Below are 15,082 nucleotides of genomic sequence, written 5' to 3'. Positions count from 1 at the left end.
AATTTTCAGGCATTAAGCTTATTTCCTGAAATCTGATGATGATTATTCATCCTATTGCCGAGCATAAATTTAGGCAATAAGTAAACTCTGGAATTTATGCATATTTGGTGATTTATTCTTGATTTGAAGTCGTTTCTTAATTATATTTCTGATTATGCTTGTATAAATATACATTCATATGACAGATCTTCAAAAGTTAGTTTATTTAGTAATTTTAAAAGTTAAAAAAAAGAATTAACAACTACTTTTTTTCATATTTTTGAGGTATTACAAAAAATAAAATGGGAGGAGCTTCTATAGAATAATAATAATATTTTTTTGAAAATTTGTACACTTCACTAGTCGAGCTGGTTTGAACTGGTCAAAAGTAGACAAAAATAAGATATGATTTTTTGCTCACAGTTCCACAACTTGTGATACAAAAATGATTTGAACAAAATTTTTATCAAGTTTTCATATTTTTAAATTATTAATTGATGCGTTTTAATATAAATAACATATTTTATTAGTGATTTTATTACTGGTCTCTTGTTAACAGTTGTCTCATTGGCAATCATACCACATCTTCTTTTTTATATTTAGGATGAAACTGGGCCCTGTAGTTTTGCATCAGTAAAATTAGATTTTTTTCTTTTACTCATATTCAAACGTACGTTAATTGCAGTAATAAAAAACAATTATTTGAAGTACTCAGTATTTATATGAAAGATGCACGATTATATATTTTTTACGATTAGTTTGATCAATTCTAATATAAAAAAGACTTTTTTTTACTAATGTTTTGTTTCAAAGAGTTTAAATGTACAAATATAATTATATGAAAATTATTTATTACCCTTAAATTTAAAACTTATAATTATTTTCTAATAATTACATTAGATGCATGTTTCATTATAATACGTTATTCTGATCGGCTAAATGTACATCACATGTTATTCCTTAAGCAATTGCATTACACAATAAAATGTATCATTCCTGATAACATGAGGTCCCACAATAAAGTGCACAGGTGAATGAAATAAAGACTTGATAAAAATCGTATTTTCATGATCTTAGCTAACCCGAATAATCCAGTCGTTATTTTACGATCACTTCGATCACTCCATTAGCAATTTTCCTCGAGAAAAGTAGTGGATAGAGGGCGCTGAATTATTCGAGTTAGATCTTAGCTAAAAAAAAATCATTATAAGTATTGAATGCTTCTTTTTTGTAACTTTATTGGGTTGTAAAAGCGTTGATCGTGCGCACATTTTTAGAATGAAGCGCTTCCGCGCTTCATACAAAATGTACTTCGGTCAACGCTTTTACACCCCAATAAATTTACAAAAAGAAGCATTCAATTCTTAAATAATGAATCGGTATGTAAATTATAGTTGTTGGTTAAGTTGGATACAATATTTCAATTTTTCATTTGTTATTTTCTTTTACGTCAATACTTAGGACAGCGGTTAGGACATCCTTCTAAAATAATCTTCAGATATGTTCGATGTGCATGCTGAGACATGTCGTAAGTCGGTCCCAACTTTGTTTTTATTTCTATCCTAAGAATATCTTGTAGGACCAATCTAAGGATAGTTTCAATAAACAGGCCCCAGTTCTCATAATGTTATTATGCAACAAATATAATTTTATTTAAATAAATAAATGTCTTTTATTTACTCGCATTTATATTTTAGGCATTAAGCTTAATGCCTGCACACATTTTTCAGAATTTAAGCTTAAATCCTAGGATTTAAGACTAATGCATAACATCATTTAGGCAATAAACTTACTGCCTAGGCGTTAGCTTATTGCCTATGATTTAAGCTTAATGGCTTATTTTACTTATTGCCGCTAACATATATATATATATATATATATATATCTATAAACATAAAGATGATGTGGAACATGTATGATTGCCAATGAGGAAACTCTTCACAAGAGGCCAAAATGACACAAAAATTAACTACTTTTATTATAGCTAACTGTACGGCCTTCAACAATCAGCAAAGCCCATGCCGCATAGTCAGCTATAAGAGACCTCACAATGATAAATGTAAAACAATTTGAATGCAAAAACTAACGGCCTTATCTATGTATAAAAAATCAACGAATAGCAAATGTGTTACACATCATCAATCGACAACCACTGAATTACAAGGACAGACTTGGGACAGGCATATATATACAGAATACATAATTATAGTATAATTCTCGTTCCCTTTCAATTGCATCCTTCTTTTCGCACAATGAACGTCTTACAAATTCTATCTTGAGCTAGAAAATCAATTTTAATAATACATTTATACTTTTTTTGTAGACGAAACGAACGTCTGGCGCAAATACTTAAGTTCAATCCTGGTATCTCTGATTAGTTAAAGTTTTGATATGGCACCACAAGAAAAAAAACCAATTGCTTTAAATTAGTCACCCTCGTTGTTGATATCGCATGCCTTGTTATCTGGAATTATATAAGAAAAAGAATTCTTAGACATAATAGTTTTGAGACATTTTTGAATAAACAGTTTAGTGCACGTCTTTGAAACTTCGAAATGCTGTCAATGTTCGGGTGAAATAACCAAGGAAATACTTATCACGACAAAGCTGTTACTCACGTTGTATAAATCAGATGAAAGAAACAACATTGAAGATCACAAAAAATACGATGGAAAAAAAATTATTCAGATTTGCATCTGTAATTATTCTGCTATTGCAAACATTGATGTCAGAGTAGTCGATATCACTCTTGCAAAATGCATTATTCAAAGATGTGGACAAAAAGAGCTAGGAGTAGATAATTGGATAAAACAAATCAAAGACGTGCGAAATAAAATATTTCATCTCTCAGACATTCAAGAAATAACAAAGGCAAATTTTAAAAGGAAATGGACAAAACTTGAAGGATCTATATTAGGAATAGCTAATGTAGTAGGGAGAGCATATGCTGATATTACAAATAAGAGGATCTTGCAAATTAAAAAAATAACCACAATTGCTGAGGATCAATTTAAGTATGAGAAACTCTGTCGTGAATACTGGAAAAACAAATGTGCTGAATTTGAGGTATATCTTATTTGTAATATCAGCATATGCTCTCTCTACTACATTAGCTATTCCTAATATAGATCCTTCAAGTTTTGTCCATTTCCTTTTAAAATTTGCCTCCGTTATTTCTTGAATGTCTGAGAGATGAAATATTTTATTTCGTACGTCTTTGATTTGTTTTATCCAATTATCTACTCCTAGCTCTTGTTGTCCACATCTTTGAATGTTTGCGGTTTTAAACAGTAGAAGTAATAGCCATTTTAAAGTAGCGTCTTTACTGTTGTCAGCTTATCAATTAAAACTTAAATTATCTTTCATATATATATATATACAACAACACCGAATACATTGAAAACACCCTGAAGTTGTTGCAGTCTAGCTGAATATATATTGTAAAACAGTTGTGGTACACGATTATCGAAGTATGTTGCTTATGCTAATCTTGGTGTGCCTAAGTTTGGAGTTTAAGATATTAGATTGTTCATATTTGCCATATATACATGAAATCGTTGTATAAATGCGATAACAGCTATCATACCACTTTTCTTTATTTTCAGTTTGTTCTACGTGTCTTGACCAATAACAATAGTTATAATAATTAAAAACCATTTGTTTAGAGAACAATTAAAGTCCTTTCCACTAAAAATTACTTAAGATGAAATTATTTTGATAAAAACAATATTTAAAGGCTTAAGTGATAGCTTATCACACACTAATTTTGAAAATACATTTTTTTCATCAATTAAGGGAGATAATAAGTCACTTTCTGTTAAATCAAATGGTGTCAAATAATAGCTTACAGTAACTTTATGTTCTTCTTCGCTATACTCACACGAGCATAAATATTGTCTTAGTAATACATCAAGGAAAACAAAAAGCAATGTGTGATGAGAAATTGTACTGATCAGTTTAATATAAATAAATTGTGACGATTCTAGTCATGTAAATTATGGTCTCCAAAGCTCCGAATAAAGGTAGAAAATCTACAAATATAAAAATGTTCAACCAGAAAAAAATATAACTCTATTTAATAACATATCATGAATGCAACACATACGTGTCGATATGATCATTGAATTTTCTCGACTGGAAAAAGGCGCGAAATCCTAAGATATGTATGTATGAAACCAAATTACCGCGTCTACGCGTATGCGAATATTTATAAGCCAAATTAAGTAATGAATTTATTTTTTTCGCTATACTCATACAAACATAAAGATTGTCTTAATAATACATCACTAAAACAAAAAGCAATGTGGGATGAAAAATTGTACTGAGCAGTTTCGACAAAAACAAAGGAATGTAGGATCTTCTAATCAGAAAATTACAATCCCAAATTTTAAGTCTATTTTCTAAATTTTCTTTCATGTTACCATCTTTAGCATTGTCTGTCTTCCGTCTACCGTGAGCTTTCAAAAGCCTGTTGGGGACAGAATTACTAGCAGATGCTGTAGCACCACCGCTCCTTAAACTATGTAGACCAAATAAAGGTTACAAATATTACTTTGTTTAGCTTAGAGTTGTGCAGAACAGTATTACACATATTATAAATCAGTCATTGATTGAAAAATCATTGGACACAATATTCAATAGATTCATATTTTTTTAGACAAACATGTCATTTTCTTTATGGTTAACGCATGGCCGTCGGAAGGGGGGGTGGGGTGCGTCGGGTGCGATCGCACCCCCTCTTTCCAAAAAAAAAAAAAAAAAAAAAAAAATTATAAAAATTTTCAGGCACGGATGAGCACTTGTCCTCCACGCTGACAGGTTACCGTAATCTTTCTGTTACAGAATAGGACACCTATGATACAGTTTGAGAGATCATCTTTAGTATGACGTCCATTATCACTGAACTAGCATTATATATATATATATATATATATATATATATATATCAATTATTGGCGTAAAAGTCAGCATTTCGTGCGTAAAAATGACCACCAAAGTAGGCACGGGGTTTAACTATGCATTTCCCTGCATACTTAAACTGTAGCGATATATTTCTCTATGAAAAACTTATTTGTTCATTGAATTACGGTATTATTTTTAAAGGCTTTTACGTTATCTTCCACATGCACCAAAAATTAGCTCAATTGCGTTTATTTTCGTGAAATGCCGACACTTCGAAATTTCAAAGCGTATATATGATGACCTATGCGCTTGCTTAAAACATATAACTTAAGAGTGCACGGTCTTTAATCATATATATCTCATTTAAACTGATATATATATTGCTTTTTATTTATGGAATAGATAAAGTGTAAAATACTTTAATTTTTGGTTAAATTATATAAAGACAACTTTCTTAGTTAAAAAGATATATTTAATAAACCGATATATACGCCTCGTTAAAAGGGTTTTTTTTTCTAGCAATGAATCTCACGTGATTAAATACGTCACATGTAATGTGAAGGACATTTGATATCATGTACAGTCTGTAGAAAATGAAAGTTATATATTTTGAGATTTACACTATATTACGAGTTTATCAAGGTATGAGAATTCCAAATAGGATTTTATTTGTATTATTTGTTTATTGTCAGTATAATAGATATAATAGATAGGTATTAAATGCATCTAGTTGTTATTTTTGGCTAGATGAGCTCTTGACCTACTTAACGTAATAAATAACAATAGCTTATTTAGCGTAGATTTATCACAGACCCTGGCGGATCTAGAAATTTTCATAAAGTAGGGGCCCGCTCTAGTCATTAGTTAGTGATTCCAAAGCGGCGGATTCAAAAGGGGTAAGATTTTTGTTTTCCTATATAATCCCCCCTTTTTTGTCCTGGGTTAGGAACTCCTTTTTAAAATGGTTTGATCCGCCTGTGTTCCCTTTATAATAGTCAACCAATTTTTCAGAAATAGAACCCTGCGCCCCCTTTAATCTACCTCTGGGCTCTGGGTTATATCTCCAATTGAGGTCATTTTAGAGAAATCAGGTGTACAAACACCAAAGTAGGCACGGGGTTTAAGTATGCATTTCCCCTCTATACATGAACTGTAACGATATATTTTTATATATATATTGCTTTTTATTTATGAAATAGATAAAGTGTAAGATACCTTAATTTTTTGTTTAAATTAAGTACAACTTTCTTAGTTTAAAAAGATATATTAAATAAACCGATATACGCCTCGTTAAAAGGTTTTTTTTATAGCAATGAATCTCACGTGATTAAATACGTTATTACAATGATTTTTATAATTGTTACAATAATGAAACAATAATGACACAAATCATAAACATGAATTTAACTATTTCTTAGATGTTAATCTACAACCAGATCAGAGCCATATACATAAAAAGGCACAATAATATATTTATTAGCTAGATGAGCTGTTGACCTACTTAATGTAATAAATAACAAAAGCTTATTTAGATTTAAATCTATCACAGACCCTGGCGGATCTAGAAATTTTCATAAAGTAGGGGCCCTCTCTAGTCATTCTTCAATGATTCCACAGTGGCGGATTCAAAAGCGGTAAGATTTTGTGTTCCCTATATAATCCCCCCTTTTTTGTCCTGGGTTAGGAACCCCTTTTTAAAATGGCTTGATCCGCCTGTGTTCCCTTTATATTCAACCAATTTTTCAGAAATAGAACCCTGCGCCCCCTAAAATCTACCTCTGGGTTCTGGGTTATATCTCAAATTGAGATCATATTAGAGAAATCAGGTGTACAAACACCAAAGTAGGCAAGGGGTTTAAGTATGCATTTCCCTCTATACATAAAGCGTAACGATGTATTTTTATATATGTTTTGCTTTTTATTTATGAAATAGATAAAGTGTAAGATACCTTAATTTTTTGTTTAAATTAAGTAAAACCAACTTTCTTAGTTTAAAACGATATATTTAATAAACCGATATACGCCTCGTTAAAAGTTTTTTTTTTATAGAAATGAATCTCACGTGATTAAATACGTTATAACAATGATTTTTATAATTGTTACAATAATGAAACAGTAATGACACAAATCATAAACATGAATTTAACTATTTTTTAGATGTTAATCTACAACCAGATCAGAGCCATATACATAAAAAGGCACAACAATATATTTATTAGCTAGATGAGCTGTTGACCTACTTAATGTAATAAATAACAAAAGCTTATTTAGATTTAAATTTATTACAGACCCTGGTGGATCTAGAAATTTTCATAAAGTAGGGGCCTTCTCTAGTCATTCTTCAATGATTCCACAGTGGCGGATTCAAAAGCGGTAAGATTTTGTGTTCCCTATATAATCCCCCCTTTTTTTGTCCTGGGTTAGGAACCCCTTTTTAAAATTGCTTGATCCGCCTGTGTTCCCTTTATATTCAACCAATTTTTCCGAAATAGAACCCTGCGCCCCCTTAAATCTACCTCTGGGCTCTGGTCTATATCTCAAAATGAGGTCATATTAGAGAAATCAGGTGTACAAACACCAAAGTAGGCACGGGGTTTAAGTATGCATTTCCCCTCTATACATAAACTGTAACGATATATTTTTATATATATATTGCTTTTTATTTATGAAATAGATAAAGTGTAAGATACCTTAATTTTTTGTTTAAATTAAGTAAAACCAACTTTCTTAGTTTAAAAAGATATATTTAATAAACCGATATACGCCTCGTTAAAATTTTGGTTTTTTTTTATAGCAATGAATCTCACGTGATATATACGTTATTACAATGATTTTTATAATTGTTACAATAATGAAACAATAATGACACAAATCATAAACATGAATTTAACTTTTTCTTAGATGTTAATCTACAACCAGAGCAGAGCCATATACATAAAAAGGCAAAACAATATATTTATTAGCTAGATGAGCTGTTGACCTACTTAACGTAATAAATAACAATAGCTTATTTAGATTTAAATTTATCACAGACCCTGGCGGATCTAGAAATTTTCATAAAGTAGGGGCCCTCTCTAGTCATTCTTCAGTGATTCCACAGTGGCGGATTCAAAAGCGGTAAGATTGTGTGTTCCCTATATAATCCCCCCCCTTTTTGTCCTGGGTTAGGAACTCCTTTTTAAAATGGGTTGATCCGCCTGTGTTCCCTTTATATTCCACCAATTTTTCAGAAATAACACCCTGCTCCCCCTTAAATCCACCTCTTAGCTCTGGGTTATATCTCCAATTGAGGTCATATTAATGCAGTTTTCATCACTTATTTTTCAAGATTCATCATAACACAAGTTCTATATCTAATAATGTATATGGCTGAATCCGCCCCTGTAGAAATTATCTTTCTGAAACACAAAATGCATTTAACTTTTACACATCTAGTGTATGACAGACTTTAAAACTTTTCCAACTGAAGCCAGAAGCCAGAAATTTTTTTATTCTCATAGTGGTGTGAACATGATTGTTGTTCCCATAATACTTGTCCCCCCCCCCCCCCCCCCTGGAACAAGTCTTTGAATGGTAATAAGTTCGTTGGAACAAACATAACATATTTTATTTCCACCTTCTTAAGATATTTTCCTGGAACTAAAATGTTATATGGTTTCATAATATCTGTTCTTTTAGAGAGAGTGTCATTTGATTTTTTACACTTGATCACACCTTAGTTGATATTCACCTCACATTTCATTTACCTGGACATGAAGTACATACAAAGAATATGAAGAGTGGGCAAGAAAAGGGGAACGTGAACCCTGGAACACATATTTTTTTTTAAATCTCCGGACTGACTTAAATTTAGTCCCTGTTTATTTTTTAATAGACTGTGAGAGAAATCAGGTGTACAAACAAGAAACACGAGGCCGGGATAAGGTACCGGTACTTCATGTATCTCTAACAAATGTAAAATTCAAAAAAAATATTAAAACACTAAAAATTTTAATAATGTTTTATTTAGTGTATAAAGTGCTTTTTCAAAACTAATATATTTTCTCGTTTCAGCTGAAAGTACCTCTCTAATAACTGTTTATGTGCTGCTTAAAAATATATTGCAGCACTTCACAGTTGCTTGAAAGGTTGAAAATGTCATCATGCAGAAATTAGAGCAGATTCCTCAGATTAAAATCATTGAAAATGGATAGATGCACTGGTCCTGGTGGTATACATCGATACAATTAATCTTAATTACATTTGGAATGAAAATTGTCTTCTTTTTTGGTTTCTTGCACGATAAAACCAATATTTAAAGTGAGTCACTGGTTAAAAGTAATGTTTATTCCATTCTTAAACCAATGCATGTATATCATCAACTTAGTCTGCTGTGCATTTCTAATGCAAAATAAGGCAAAATGTTTGGTCCGATTTGATTCTGTTATTACAAACTTTTTAAACAAATTACTTCCCTTTGTCAATCTGGGACTGGTTCCATATCGGACAATATTGGCTTTTGCCAATGCAAAGTATGATGGATTGAAAATTATGTATCGGCGGTTAAACTAATTTTCCATCACGAGTTGGTTGACCGTTATGGAATAACCGTTTCACAAATGATATCGGATATGTTCCTTACGTCGTAACTACAATCCCCTTCCATTTCATGAATGTGACCAACCGAATTAGACTATTTACCTGATTTGTAATCACATAAGCAACACAACGGGTGCCACATGTGGAGCAGGATCTGCTTACCCTTCCGGAGCACCTGAGATCACCCCTTGTTTTTGGTGGGGTTCGTGTTGTTTATTCTTTAGTTTTCTATGTTGTGTCATGTGTACTATTGTTTTTCTGTTTGTCTTTTTTATTTTTAGCCATGGCGTTGTCAGTTTGTTTTATATTTATGAGTTTGACTGTCCCTTTGGTATCTTTCGTCCCTCTTGTTGTTTAGATAAATACTTACGACATCAGAAATTATCCGTAAAATTTACGAAGGGATGATTTCAACTTCACCATTTGGAACTCTTGGTTTAATAGCTTCCTTGTGAGCAATAACCCTCTATCAAGAAAATCGTGATAGGAAATGCAAGCACGGGAATATCGTATCAATTGGGAGATATATATCCCGTATGCAGGTGCTGCTGGAATGTTGCTACTTAGAAATGGAAAGTTCACAATTGGAAAGCTGAAATCATCTCTTTTGTCGTAAAGTTTTGTTTTCAACCGACCCTCATTGTCAATTTCTAGATGTAAGTCGAGATATGAAGCTTAACTGTATCTGTAGTATCCTTAATCTCCAATTCGATGGGATAGATGCGTTCCACATAGTCACCAAATTTTGAATTGTTTAGTGAAAGAACGTCGTCTAAATAGCGGAAAGTAGTGTTAAAGGATATTGCTAACTTCTTATCTTTCTTCCTAAGAAGTTCCTGCATGAAGTCAGCCTCATAATAATAAAGAAACAAGTCGGCAAGTAGAGGGACACAGTTTGTTCCCATTGGGATGCCGACAGTCTGTTGAAAAACACGTCCTCCAAACGTTACAAATATGTTGTCAATCAAGAAATCAAGCTTCTTGATAATATCGGTTTCAGAGAATTTTTTGTTTGAATCAGAGTGATTCTTTACAAAGTATGATTTATCCCTCCCTAAGACAAGATACTTGTATCTACGTTGGCCATTCTTTTTTATGAAGCAAAGTAATACCAACTCTTTCAATTTGTCTTTTAGTTTGGAATGTGGAATACTTGTGTAAAGAGTAGAAAAGTCAAATGTTTTAATACTGTTACAAGATGAAAGAGAGTTAGATTGTATGTACTCTAAAAGATCTTTGGAATTTTTAAGTATCCACATCTGATTCACGCCACCTCTAGAATAGGCAGTTTCACAATAACTTTGAAGCCCGTCTTTGATTGCTGATAAAATAGATGTTAATAATTTAGAAAGAGGTTTCGTGGAGCACTTGGAAGTTTTTAACAATAATTTCTGATGTCGTAAGTATTTATCTAAACAACAAATTAATGTAATTAAAAGATTTCAAAACCTAAGATTACGCACAGGTAAATTTGCTGTTCCTGCTAGCTCTCCATTGTTAATAAAAAAAAATGAATGTCCCTCATAATGGAGACAACTAAAAAAAAAGGTATCTAATTACAGGGTCGGGAATTGGCAAATGGACTATAATAATGCTTTTTTTTCTGCTTATCATGTTCGTGGCTTTGATCTTGTTGTACGTGGTTTAACATGATGATGATGGAAGTGTTTAACGACATTGACTGGATATACATCCCGCGGGCAATTGGTGAGCTTTAGATATTTTCTGCAGTTGGTAATCACAAGGATTTGTATAGTAAGACTTACTATACAAATCCTTGGTAATTAGCAACAGGTTGAAGGCCGCTATTTTGTTGCGCAGCCATCTTGATTATGCTGAGTTATTTTTGGTTTGTTTACTCTTTTGATGTTTCTTTTGTACTTCACAACGGCTACTTTCAGGTCCAGGTTGGTTAGCTTGATAGCCCGCTAACAACGACGATGGCGTACTAGTCTACGAGTTTCTGACGTAGTAATAACGATGACAGGTAGCTTATTATCAGTACCAAAGTCGTGAGACAGTTAAATGAATGTCCATTATTCAACACCTCGGTTACAGCTCTCGAGCGTATGTCGTCATAACACTCCCCCATCAAAAATGAATTTTGAAGTGTATGCTGACGCGGGTTGGTTTCTGTCATCGAAAGAAGTAAGCCGTTAATACATCTGATAATAAAAATTCCTAATTTTTGAAGCAAGAATAAAACAAAAAATTTCATCGCACGAAATTAAAATAAAATATAGTGTACGAAAATCCATACAAATAAAATATTAAATAACGATATGTTTTGTTTCTATTAAATTAATGAAATGAAATGAATAGACAACTTTCGAGTTCGATGCATTTCCGTCAAAAACTCTGGTTTTAGTGAACGTCATTTGTGTGCTTAGGGGCGTCGTCACTTCCATTCCAATGTTGAGCGAGTGGTTGGAAAACTATACTTCTATATTGTACGAATTATTCGGCAAATTGAATTCTCAAAATTGACAATCAGCACTACTGTCATTAGGGAATTGTCATTAAGTACCTATATAACAAGCATTATTTCTAGTTTATCCTGCATAATGACTGATTGAATGATTGTGACGTCAGGCAAAATGGAAGGTTGGAAAGAAAATCGGCTTCACCTCGGCAGTAGTTTTTAGACGAAAAAGTGTCCAGACACAATATAAATCAGGGAAAAAAAGTTACAACAGAAAGGATGATATATTCGCTTATTTCTGGTAGGACATTTATTGCACTCTTAGCTAATTTTCATAGAAAAAAATGAATAGAACATAAATCTCTACATCGTTGAATTTGTATGGACTGCAGTATCTAGGAAACAGAACGTCACAAATTAACTTTTAATTGTTGCGTCGTTGGCAACTATTGTTCTAAAAATGGCGACGTCCATATCTCTTCAAAGTGAACAAACATTAATTGAAACTATTGCAAAAGATTATTCATTAAATAAACAAAGATCTCTTAAAAAGAAACTTGATGCAACCCAAAATGAGCATTTTCGATACAATCTAACAGGCGGTGGACTTAGAATATGGTTAAGCGCTAGCTGCTATGAATCATTTAGATGGGCACTAAATACTTTTTATGATAACAAAAGAAAAGAAAATGAAGGAAACATCATATACAAAAAGGTATTTGACAAATCAGAAACTGTCAATGTTGAAGATCAATATAAAATAAAATGTGAAGGATTTGATACACGAGGCCGAAATATAAAACTTAGTTGTTTTTCTATAAATATGTACCATACAACTTCGTCCTTACTAGTAAATGGAAAAAAGTTACTTGTGTTCATCAATGATCATCTTCCAGAAGTACTTAACTGTATGAAAAACTATCAAATCAATGGAAAACCAGTTGATCTGAATATGCTTAATAAATGCATTTATGACATGATTTCTGTAAACTTTCCGGAACAGGAAAATCATTCAAATTCAACCAAGACAAATGAAAAATCATGTGAAAACATTGAACATTCGCAAGCTAAATCTATTATGTCTATTACATGTACATCTAATACATGTTCAAACACGGAAAATAAGAATATCAATGAAGAAAATTCTGAGATATCAACCAAAGATAACAGTAACATAAAAAAGAAAGAAGATATAAAAGAAATTCATTCCGATACAGTACGCCAACCATTACAGAATGTTAATGAATTGTTACATGCACGTGAAAATATCACACAAGATGAAAATTCTGTCAAATCACTTTTACATCAACTATTAGATAAAACCGACAGTTTATTTGAACTCGTTAAATCAATAGACAAACAATGTATAGAAGACAAACAAGATTTCCAAAATAAGATCGATCAAGTCAACGATAGGATTACCGCTTTTTCAAAAAAAATGTGTACTATTGACGAACACCAGACACAACATTTATATGACATTGAAAACAGTGTCAAGTTGGTTAAAGTTGACCAGGACAAAAATTTTAGTCACGTTCATAACAAAATACAAAGCCTCGCCGATAGAGTAAAAGATTTACCAAGCCGTACACAGTACAACGGCAAAAACTTTGAAGTGGAAAAATCAAATGAAAATATAGATTATCGTAGTGTTAACAGCAACACAGCCAATACATCAAAGACATATATAGATCAATCACATACAACAATAAGAAACTCTCAAATATTTCCAGACGAACGGAAAGAAAAAACATTGATAATAGGAAGTTCCATAATTAAAGGCATCGATGCAAACAAAGTTGGAAAAGATGTTCACATACGAACAAATAGAGGCGCAACAGTACCAACATTAACAGAAAAGATTAAAAAATCTAATATACAACATTACAAAAGTATTATTTTAGTTGTTGGTGGGAATGATGCCTCGTCAAGGATACATCCAGAAGCTTTCAAAGAAAAATATGATGATATGATAAAAACTGTCAAATCGATAAACCCAGGCATAAACATTGCTGTATCTGAGATTTGTCCAAGACGGAATGTTGATACAGAAATTTATAATGCAATATTACACAGGGTTTCTACTGAACATAAGTTAAAAATCATCAAACAAACAGATGCATTTGTCTCCAGAGGCGGCGATCTCGTTTCTTCTTACTACCACCGTGATGGAATACACCTCACTAATCAGGGTACAATTCTTTTACTTAGAAACATAAACAAAGTTGTAAACATTTTCAACCAAACAACTATTTCTCAGTCCAATAATGAAAGTAATGAACAGCATGGTAAAAGACAAACCATTGCAAAGACATTCAATGGTATCTGCTTTAATTGTGGCTTTTATGGTCATCATTGTAAAGACTGTCACACACTTTAGGATAAATCTGATGTATTTCAATTTGTAGACAAAGTATCAAATCATAGTAAATCATTACTACTTCATAACAATTTCGATATACTTCTTAATTTATGTCCAAATTGTAATACATCAAAATGTATATGTACTCAAAAATGTATGTCTGTAGCTGAGAATTTTAAAAACCAAAGTTCTACAGAAAATTGTCAAAAATCAGAAAATGGTAAATATGCTAATAGCCTCAGCTCAAAACCTAATTGTAATAGAAACAAACATTATCAAAAAAACTGTCTTAATCTAAAATGTAAAGGTTTCAATGCTGTATGTCTTAATGTTAGACATATTTTATCTAAATTTAACGAGTTAAAAAATATAATTACTATAAACAACAAATATTTAGATTTATTTGGATTAGTTGAAACATTCTTAAAACCTGACATTAACAATGAACAATGTAAAGTGCCGGGATACAAAATTTTCAGAAAAGATCGCCAGTGTAAGGATGGTGGTGGCCTATTGGTTTATGTCAAAGATTCTATTGCAGTTAAAAATCGATCTGATTTATCCATTAATACATTAGAAACTTTATGGTTAGAGGTAGAATTTCCAAAATCTAAACCTTTCTTCATTTGTACTATTTATAGACCACCAAATTCCCCTCAGTCCTGGATAGATCTTTTTGAGGAAGAATTTAATGCAGCTCTTTCAGAAAACAAAGAGATAATTTTAATGGGGGACTTTAATATTGACTTGATTAAAATTGAGAATACAAAATGGATCAATTTCATAAACAATTTTAATCTTCAACAACAAATTTCCACTGCAACACGTATTTGTGACAA

At 31.8% G+C, this 15,082-nt stretch overlaps 1 protein-coding gene and 1 long non-coding RNA gene across 3 annotated transcripts; both read left to right on the top strand.

The window, feature by feature from the left end:
* The first annotated feature begins 4,901 nt into the window (after positions 1–4,901).
* LOC143057193 (uncharacterized) lies at positions 4,902–9,135 on the top strand. 2 transcript variants are annotated; one of them, XR_012972664.1, is made up of 2 exons: positions 4,902–5,523; positions 8,935–9,135. It is a non-coding gene; the product is annotated as an uncharacterized LOC143057193 (long non-coding RNA). The 2 variants fall into 2 exon arrangements; XR_012972663.1 differs by lacking the exon at positions 4,902–5,523 and adding an exon at positions 7,046–7,254.
* A 3,255-nt stretch (positions 9,136–12,390) lies between these two features.
* Positions 12,391–14,521, top strand: LOC143057127 (uncharacterized). Its single transcript, XM_076230370.1, has one exon. The coding sequence runs from the start codon at positions 12,705–12,707 to the stop codon at positions 14,259–14,261; it is 1,557 nt and encodes a 518-aa protein (XP_076086485.1). The 5' UTR covers positions 12,391–12,704; the 3' UTR covers positions 14,262–14,521.
* The last annotated feature ends 561 nt before the right edge of the window (positions 14,522–15,082 follow it).

The sequence above is a fragment of the Mytilus galloprovincialis genome, chromosome 13 (genome assembly GCF_965363235.1).
Source record: "Mytilus galloprovincialis chromosome 13, xbMytGall1.hap1.1, whole genome shotgun sequence".
Classification (NCBI taxonomy): Eukaryota; Metazoa; Mollusca; class Bivalvia; order Mytilida; family Mytilidae; genus Mytilus; species Mytilus galloprovincialis.
The sequence above is the reverse complement of the archived record's forward strand: the minus strand, read 5'-3'. Positions and strand labels throughout refer to the sequence as shown.

Excerpts from the sequence above, each read along its gene's own strand:
- LOC143057127 (XM_076230370.1), top strand. The coding sequence starts at position 12,705 with ATGTACCATACAACTTCGTCCTTACTAGTAAATGGAAAAAAGTTACTT.